The 9,264-nt window shown below is 44.2% G+C and overlaps 2 protein-coding genes across 3 annotated transcripts; both read left to right on the forward strand.

Annotated features, from left to right (window-relative positions):
* The first annotated feature begins 228 nt into the window (after nucleotides 1–228).
* On the forward strand, nucleotides 229–1,314 carry LOC147453374 (uncharacterized). Its single transcript, XM_086515569.1, has 2 exons — nucleotides 229–502; nucleotides 610–1,314. Exons 1-2 carry the CDS (start codon nucleotides 289–291, stop codon nucleotides 1,200–1,202), a joined length of 807 nt encoding a protein of 268 aa, XP_086371695.1. The 5' UTR covers nucleotides 229–288; the 3' UTR covers nucleotides 1,203–1,314.
* A 148-nt stretch (nucleotides 1,315–1,462) lies between these two features.
* Nucleotides 1,463–8,708, forward strand: LOC147453375 (uncharacterized). Of its 2 annotated transcripts, XM_086515571.1 has the most exons (3): nucleotides 1,463–1,803; nucleotides 4,915–5,235; nucleotides 5,311–8,708. In XM_086515571.1, exon 1 carries the CDS (start codon nucleotides 1,491–1,493, stop codon nucleotides 1,797–1,799), a length of 309 nt encoding a protein of 102 aa, XP_086371697.1. In that variant the 5' UTR covers nucleotides 1,463–1,490; the 3' UTR covers nucleotides 1,800–1,803; nucleotides 4,915–5,235; nucleotides 5,311–8,708. The 2 variants fall into 2 exon arrangements, with proteins under 2 accessions (XP_086371697.1, XP_086371696.1); XM_086515570.1 differs by lacking the exon at nucleotides 1,463–1,803 and having other exon boundaries at nucleotides 3,118–5,235.
* The last annotated feature ends 556 nt before the right edge of the window (nucleotides 8,709–9,264 follow it).

Consider the following 9,264-nt stretch of genomic DNA (forward strand, 5'->3'; position numbering starts at 1 on the left):
CTAGTGGTGACTGGTAGCCAAGCTCAGAAAATTCTACCTTACGCGCTCAAAGTCACGAGTTGGAAAGCGACCGTCCACGGTCCAGCCCGTAGGCGACCGTGAACGTGGCATGTAGGCTGATGTCCAAACAACGTCAAGGGGGTCCAGGTGAGCAAGGGAAAGCGCATGGTGGTGGAATACTACATGAGCAGCCGGTGAGGGGTCAGCATTCAGGAATCAGGACAGTGGCTGCTTCTGTAGGATCTCTTTTTGCTGGCTTGAGAGAGAGAGAGAGAGAGAGAGAGAGAGATGGGCGATCAGCAGGGAAGAGGCAGTGCAGGCGGCGGTCGAATTGTATCCGTGCAGCAGAGGTTGTTGCTGGCGTTCTGCATGACTGTCCAGTGCTGTGCCTTGCTAGCCTCCGCCGCGACGTTGACTGTTGGCGGATCTGAAGGGTGGGACGTCGGCGTGGATTACAGTGCTTGGGCAGCCTCTCAGACTTTTGCCGCAGGAGATGTTCTGTGTGAGTTGTCAGACCTAGTACACACATAGATTATATTGATCCGCGTGTGCAGGCTGTACTGCGATCAATGAAGCTGGCTAACGTCATCTGATTGGCTCCTTGTGCAGTTTTCCCGTATGCCTCAGGAGCGCATGATGTGGTGGAAGTGGACAAGGCCGGCTACGATGCGTGCTCAGCTGCCAGTGACATCTCTACTCACTCGGAGGGCAACACCAATATCACCTTAAGCTCGGCAGGCACCTTCTACTACTTGTGCTCCTTTCCCAGCCACTGCACGGGAGGAATGAAGCTGGCGGTGACTGTAGGGGCCTCTGCAACTGCGCCAGCATCCACCAGCGTGGGCACGCCCCCTCCTTCACCTTCACCTTCACCTCCTGCCCTTCCACCCACCTCACCCCCGTCCGCTCCCTCTCTTTCACCTTCACCTCCTGCCCCTCCGCCCACACCTGTCCCGAGCGTGGGAGCACCTGCATCTACACCTACCCCTAGCCCTGCTAGCGTACCCACGCCGGCGCCCAGCTCTGCCCCTACCCCCATTAGCGCACCGGTTCCCGGTCCTACCAGCGTGGCAACGCCACCGTCAGCCTCCGGCCCTCCGACTCCTCCTGCAAGCTCGCCTCCCAACGTTGCTCCTCGCCTCTCCCCCGCCACCGCCCTCCTCTTTGCGTTCCTATCTGCCGCCCTATTGACTACCCTTTGAAACGGTGCCTTCAACATTTTTTATTTTTATTTTTTGCAGGAATACAGCTGTCTACGTTGCTCTAGAGATCAGATCAGATATTTAATGATAGAATTCGATATTTTTTGAAGCACATTGTCTTTTTGAAGCACATTGTCTGTGTGTGTGTGTGTGTGTGTGTGGAGAGAGAGACAGGAGGAGGAGAGAGGAACGACTGGTTGTGATTACTACTGCTCGTCGCGTGCGTTCCTTACGATTAGCTCTGCTCACGTGCTGCTGTACATACAGGTTTTTTTTCTTTTTAAAGGTATGGCATTACCTGCTGCTTTTCAATTAGACCCTCAAGCTGCTGCTTCGCACGTAGTTTTAGGTGATTCCTCTGCACAGTCCAATTCCGAGTTGATGGGCTCTTTGCTTAAGGATGCCCTCACCCCTGATCCTCAAATCACTGGTGAACATCGAGTTACCTTGTCTCCTGAGACTGTTTGGCCGCAACTATCCATCTTTCAAGAGAGAGGATTGGTCCTCTTTTTTACAGGCAAACTCCCGGCTATACAAGATATTGCAAGGAATCTTGATGGGGGTTTTCAGCATCCAGCAGTTGATAAGATTTTTTAATCAGGTGCGGGGTTATTCGAGCTACTGTTCTTTAAGCCAGAGGATAAAAATGCTTTGCTTTCGGCTTCGACTATCATTCTCTGTGGTCAGGTTGTTCATATTATTCCTTGGCAGCCAATTAAGCTTATTAAGGAGGAGCTTCTCACAAAGTGTCTAATATGGGTTGAGCTCGTTGATCTGCCATCCTTTTTAAGGCCATGCATTGGTGAATTGGGGTCGTCTTTAGGGAAAGTTCTTTTTTGCCCTACTTTACACTGTCCCAATAGAAATAGAGTTTGTGTGCTTTGGCGAACAAATAAAAAGTTCCCTTCCACTATGGAAATTGACTTGATGCACGTTGGAAAGCTGGTGATTTATCTTAACTGGGGTACTTTTGCCGTGTCTTGTTTTCATTGTGGCAATGTGGGGCATTTCTCTGTAAATTGTCCTAATAATGTGCCCAACTCCCTAGACCTTATCCCCTCCTATCCTGGTAGTAAGACTTTGGTGCCCAAGGAGCAGATCTTCTATTTACGATAACACTCTTACAGTGATGCTTGGCATGGAGGTAGCTAGAAAAAAAAACAAAAGCTTGTTTACTTCAGTTGGATTTTGCGAGGCTTTTGACTCTGTGTAGTGGGACTTTATTGTGTTGGTTATGCTGAAGCTTGGATTTGGCCCTTGAATGGCATCTTGCATAATCTTATTAGGGAATGGAGCAATTTCGAGGGTCATTATCAATGGTAAGCTGACTGCCCCTGTCAATATATGCAGATCTGTGAGGCAGGGCTGTCCACTTAGTCCTCTTCTTTTTGCCATTGCCACACATCCCCTATTTTGCTTTTTGGAATTGCAAGCCAAATTGGGTAAATTACATGGTCTGACTATTGCCCAACATCATTTGGTTGCTCTTGGGTTTGCTGATGACACTTGCGCCTTTCTCCGAGCGGATAATGTAAATATTGGTAAATTTATGTCATATGTTTCTGTCTTTGCTTTAGCAGCTGGTTTGTCCGTCAACTTGGATAAGTCTCAGCTTGTAAATATTTCAGCTGATAGCTTTGACTGCTTGATTTGGAGTAGTAAAAAATTCCTGGGGGGGTTGTCTTTAGACATCTTGGTTACCCTTTGGGGGTTGATGTATCTCACAAACAACTTACTAAATGGGTTCTCACTCGAGTCTTCGGCAAGATTGCCTGTTGGCACTCTGATGAATGGCCCTTGCATGTAAGGTTAAAGATACTGAAATCGATTTTGCATCCCTATATCATGTATTATCTTCCCCTTTTGTCTTGGTCTCATGCAACACTCAAGCAGTTTCATTCTGTATTTTGACATTTTTCTGGGGCTCTTCCCATTTTGCATGGTTAGCTTGGCAATATATTCAGATTCCCATGAATCGAGGCGGGTTGGGAGTTCTTGATTTGTCTAAGCATGTGGAGACTCGCAGAGCTACTTTATTGCAACATATGCTCTGCAGAGATCGACTTTGGGCTGATATCATTTGGGACATTCTGGAGACTGCTATTGTTTACTTTCATGGTCATCGGCACCTATCTGTATGGGACAAGCTGTTTACTGCTGCTCCTGTTAAGTCAGGTTGTGATAGTATTGATCTGCTTGTTGCATCTTGGAAAGTTATACTGTCTAAACTTGAATGGCAAGGTAGGCAGAGGTATACATGTAATTCATTGGGCTTGGAAAATGTGTTCTGGACCCGTTCTGGAGCTATGTATTTGAAACTCCCCCTACTCTTGTTATTGGCAAGCAAGCCCTCTCCCTTTCTAAAAAGGGGGTAGGGTCAATCCAGCAAGTGTTAGATTCGGAAAGCAATTTTATTGCTTTCCTGATTGCTAGGAGGTAATTCTGGCTTGGATTTGGACTCATGATTGCTTGGAATAAGTTGGGGGAGTGTTTGTTGGATCTTCAGCTATACCATGTAATTTGAATGTAGAGGATAGATTCCGTGATTGGTCATTACTTGCTTCTGAAGCCAATTGGTGGTTATTGTCTACCAAAAAAATTTACTTTGCTTTGCTTCCTAATGTTGTTCTACATGTAAGATGCAATCGAATTTGGTCCATGACCAAGGGTTTTGAATGGTGGACTGCTAAACTCGCGATTATCAGGTCTCTTCAATGCTTGTTTAGGCACAAAGTCTTTTTGTGGAGAATTTTGAATGGGGCCATGCCTCTTGGAGAATTGCTAGTAAAAAAAATATAACGGATGGAAGCTGCCCTCGTTGTCGCAAACTTGAATCTGCTAAACACCTCTTCTGGTCTTGCCCTATAGCATTAGGAGAAATATGGACCTTGCATGGGCCTTGTAAGGAATCCTAATTTTTAGGAATTAAGGTTAATGTAGTGTGGGGTTAAGGGGGCAAGGGCATTGAAGAAGGTACTTTTGAGTAGGCTTTTCTAGTCTTTTTTATAGACAAATGTAGGATGTGGACGTAAGGGGTTATTTTTTCTCTCTAGCTTTTTTAAAGTGAAAGAAGCATAGAGGTGTGACCACATCAACAAAAACGTAGGTCATTAAGAGTCAAAATTTGATTTTTTTAAAAAAAATTCAATTTTAATTATTTTTTACTTAAAACTCCCTCCCAACATATATACATATCCAAAAATCATTTTTTAACCCATTTTTTAATCCACAAACTTAGAAAGTCTTTTTTTTTCAAAAATCTTTGTCCCCAAAAAGTAAAAAACACTTTGTTCTCTCCTCCTCCCTCCTCTCTCTCTCTCTTCCCTGTCTCTATCTTCCTCCTCCTCCCCAATCTCTCCCTCTCCCCCCTTTCTCCTTCTCTCCTCCCATCTTCCTCTATCTCCCTACCTCTCTCCCTTTATCTTTTCATCCTTTGCTTCCTCACGCAACAACTTCCATGGTGCTCACGGACATCACAGATGGTTTGCTTTCACCACCACGTACTTCGCACACCAAAAGCATACATATTCGCTTACTCACAGTGTTTGCATCGAAGACCGTTGTTGAGGGTGATCAAAGGTCATCACAGGAACGTCGCGCTACTCGTGAGATCAATGTTAACATTTGGGTGGATGACCATTTTTTACAATCCTATAAGCCGCTCTCATTCATCCTTTAATAGACTTTTGACATTTCTTTAATTTCTTTGCAGGGGAGAAGCAGGTTTGTTAGGCTATTGCAAGCGGTTGTGTATGGACGCACGTGCTTCTTTGCATATGTGGATACACGAATGTCAATCTCTTCAGCTCAAGACGACGGCATTACAAGAGAGTGTTGCCTCTTTGCAGAGGGTGGTTGAAACTCTTCAACAACAAATGCAAGGAAAGGAATCCCACATTAAGAAGCTTGCCAAGACCATCACATACTTGAAAGAAACACCTTTTGGTGCAAAGGAACGCAAACGTACGTATTCGTCCATTGAAACTCTTGCACATTTGAGAGGAACACGCAAACGACGAGTGATAGCCACAAGGTGATTTGGTCTTTACTTGCGTGATACATTCTTACTTCACACTATTTTCTAACATTTAATTTTATTGGTTACTAGAAACTTCATCCAGGAGGCATGCGGTGGAACAAGCCAAGATAATCGAGCCAACCTTTTCACTAATTGTCTCAATACTCAGGATGTGATTTCTATCTTACAATGACTTAGAGGTAAGCACATTAAGGACGCAGTCACCAAGGACCTTATCCATAAATTGAGAAATGTGGTTAGTGATGATGACGTGCAACAAGCTTGTGATGAAGCTGGAATCAGCACCAAAGCCTATCAAGCTATTTTCCAACTCTTAAAGGATGCCCTCAAAGAGCATGGCATTGTGGAAAACCTATTTTTCATTCTTCACAAGGTCAACCTCACAAAGAAGTCCACAAACGAAGATGTGTTCTCCCGCATTGGGACATACCTACATATTGTGGACACAATGCTAACTTCCCTTTATGCTTCTTGCGCAACAAAGACAAGGGAAAAAGGTAAGAAACAATTCATAAGATCTTCGGAGAAGGGCTTCCCTTACACAATGTGGAACAATATTTTTGTGGATCTTATAAGACTCTAAACAAGGCATGCTTAGATTTTACGAGTTACCTGAAGAAGGTGACACACTATACTTTTTTCTTTTGGTTTTGTTTTTATTATAGACTTTGAAGTTTAAGGTCTTGGCACTATTTATTTTGTAGTGCTTGACACAAAGGTTGTTTTTGTGCTGAAACTCGATGAGTGTCAAATAGTGAAAGGTCGAAGGTTAGAGAGGCTAAGTGTCACTCTAATGAACGAGGCCCTTTTGCAAACCAAGCGAAGGGATTCAGTCGAGCCATCTCCCACCCCGTCTTTTAGCATGCAATAAGAGAAAGACATTTGGTGGTTGGGTGCTATTGAGGTGTCCAAAGAGAATAATAGAATACTTTCATGGATTTTTTAGAGAACTCCAAATACACTCCCAAATTGCAGGTCAGAAGTTGGAGGTTGAGGGTTTTGGTAGCTATGATGTGGAGTGGCACTTAGGTGGGGACTTGAAGACCATAAAGTATTTGCTTGGCTGCAAACAAAGGGCTTCTTCTCTCATGCCTTGTCCATTTTGCCTCGAGGGTACAAACCTAATGGACAAAAATCACATAAGAGCACTGCAAAGGTCGGTTCCATGCTATGGCAAGGGCATGGAGAACAAGGGTTAGATTGTCGTGATGTCGGAGATGAAGGTAGAGAATGGAAAGCGTCTATTCTGAGATGTCCCATGCTCAATGCCCCTGACCGTGATCAAAAGGACCATGCTTGGAATCCAATCTTTCCATTTCCTCTATTGAATGTATACTTTTGTACATTACACGCATTCATGCGCATTTTGATAGGATATTGAAGCTCCACATTGACTATTCTTTCACAATGAAACCATTGGAAAAGTCCCAGGAAGTGGTCGAAAGAGTGGAGGTACTCTTGAATTCCATTGGCTGTCACGGTGGAAATGTGTCTATCATCGTTGCTGCAAAGAACACAGGGGAGGCCCATGAAATTTCTCAACAAGTGTCAAAGAGTGGACAAAAAGCTAGACACTTTTTGAAGAAAGTTTCCAAAGGAAAGCCAAGTCGATATGCTGTTCAAAACAGCTCCAACCAGTAGTCAGGTAACCTTTGGGAGCTTTGGAAGGAGTTATGCAAAGCTACTATTGACAATGATTCAAATGGAGAGCTTGCAAACAAGCACAAGAAAGTTTGGGCACATTTTGATAAAATGGTAAAGCTTATGGGCCTTAACAGCACAACAGAAGAACAACGCCAATCATTTCAAGAAGTGTTGGCGGATTTTACCAAGGTCTTCACCCTTTCTTGGGTTGAAAATAACATCACACATTACATGGTAAGCCATGTTACGTGGTGAATTTATTACAATGGATTGTTTTTATTAAATAATGTGGATCGTTTACTCATGTAAACAACATATCTTGTTTGCGCATGGTGCATTTTTTATGCACAAGTATGGATCGCTTGAAAATTTTAGCACTCAAGGCATGGAGAAGTCCCATTATCGATCAAGGGGAGTGTACTTCAAAAATACTGAACATGGTGGTGGAATGGTGCAATCCAATTATTTGGAGGAGATGTTCAACTGGTTTTTTCGCACAACATTTGCTCGTAAGCTCACAATGGAACGTGCACGACAATCCAAGATTGCTATTGAAGTGCGGAAATGGAGTCGTCAAGAGCATAACAACAAGTGGCAAATGTCGCAAGGTCTCGCCAAGCATGCTGCATGGCGGAGATGCAGAGTGCGACAAGTGTCAAAGTGGATTCTGCGCGAGTCACTACACGTGAATGCAGGGTCCAACTCTTAACGACATGTTCATTTAAAGTATAAGAGTTTTTTTTTCAAAATTAGTGTGACAGGGCCCTTTTTAAATGGGCCCTTATAAATATTGCATGCTCTCATAAACCACTCATCTCTTAAGAACAGGTGAGCTCTTACCATACCAAATGGCGCGCACCAAATAAACCGCGAAAGAGCATCTGCTTGTCAATAAAAACACCCTCCAAGGATGTGAGAAGCCGGCATGGCTTAAAGGCACAAGAAAACGGCCATGAACACCTGGCCGTTCCAGGAACTCTTTTGGCAGTGGGTATGGTAGTAGGGCACCAGAGTCATCGAGGGCTATAGAATCTTCACGTCCACAAGAACAAACACCTAGAAAAACAATGAAGCAACGTGCCCAACACTGGAGAGAAGAAGAGGCCCAACAAACAACGGAGTCCAATAGGGAGGAGCCGCCGCAACACCAATCACAAGCAGGACCATCTAGGACTCGGGTGGTCCATACAGACACTGAATCAGAGACAGAGCCACCATGGCAGCGAGCTAATATACCGCACACACACCGGGTGTCCATTGGGGGGAAGACACTGCCTCGAGGCCAGGGAGCTCTTCCCACAGCACAAGATCGAGAGCCAACGGAAGAGGATGAATCAGAAGAGGCTGCAGATCCAACCCCTAAGCATGCAAACAGGTGCAAGTCAAAGTTTTTCAAGAAGCCTAAACGCCGCCAGCCAGCAAATGTGCAAGTGCCTCCAAGACAACCGCAGTGGCACCGAAAAATAGCAAGGGCATTCACAGAAATCCGCCACTACCAGAAGACTACAGAGCTTTTAATTCAATGCGCCCCCTTTGCTCGCACAGTGAATGAGGTGCTTCAAAGCTATGGGAATCAATATAGAATGCAAGCAATAGCACTAGAGGCTATTCAAGAAGTTGCAGAGGTCCACATCATTCCGATGTTGGAAGATACCAACCTATGCACTATTCATGCAAAGCGAAGCCAAAAGATATCCAGCTTGCACGTCAATTGCAACGAGACTTCGAGCATTAGCCGAAGTTACCCCTGTTTTTGTATTGCACACCCTTATCTTTGTAATGAGATGACTTTCCAATGACAATATGATCAATAGTTGTGTCTACCGTGTCTATTATCCATGTGTGGCCCTTGTGGCCACCCTTTTTTTTGCAATTTCAAGCTTTGTTTACCCCATAGGATATCAAAAAATTTAACATATTGTGAAACCAGGTGTCTATGCAACATTAAATTAGGTTTTTCAAATGTCCAATGTAATTGGGCCTTTTGGTGCAGGGATGTATTAAGTAGTGAAAAGAAGTGATTTCTCTAAAGCAATGATGCAAAACCAATTTTTTTCAGATAATTTATGTTTTTTAAGTATCATGGGGGGTAGAGAAGCCTACCAGGTGCCAAAAAAAGGGTGGCCACAAGGGCGCACAAATGGCCCATCCATCAGTTTTGGATGGCCAATTGGCCTTGTGGCCACCCTTTTTTTGGCACTGGTAGGCTTCTCTACCTCCTAGGATACTTAAAAAACATAAATTAATTGAAAGCAATTGGTTTTGCATCATTACTTTAGATGGAGCCTTGTGGCCACCTTTTTTTTGGCAATTTCAAGCTTTGTTTACCCGATAGGATATCAAAAAAGTTAACATATTGTGAAACCAAGTGTCTATGCA

The sequence above is a fragment of the Adiantum capillus-veneris genome, chromosome 7 (assembly GCF_014529385.1).
Source record: "Adiantum capillus-veneris isolate H3 chromosome 7, ASM1452938v2, whole genome shotgun sequence".
NCBI lineage: Eukaryota > Viridiplantae > Streptophyta > Polypodiopsida > Polypodiales > Pteridaceae > Adiantum > Adiantum capillus-veneris.

What these genes read in the sequence shown, in the direction of transcription:
- LOC147453374 (XM_086515569.1), top strand. Translation starts at nt 289, where the DNA reads ATGGGCGATCAGCAGGGAAGAGGCAGTGCAGGCGGCGGTCGAATTGTA. An exon ending in TGCCGCAGGAGATGTTCTGT is followed by an intron (nt 503 to 609) that starts GTGAGTTGTCAG and finishes CTCCTTGTGCAG; the next exon opens with TTTTCCCGTATGCCTCAGGA.
- LOC147453375 (XM_086515570.1), top strand. Translation starts at nt 4,955, where the DNA reads ATGGACGCACGTGCTTCTTTGCATATGTGGATACACGAATGTCAATCT. An exon ending in CGACGAGTGATAGCCACAAG is followed by an intron (nt 5,236 to 5,310) that starts GTGATTTGGTCT and finishes ATTGGTTACTAG; the next exon opens with AAACTTCATCCAGGAGGCAT.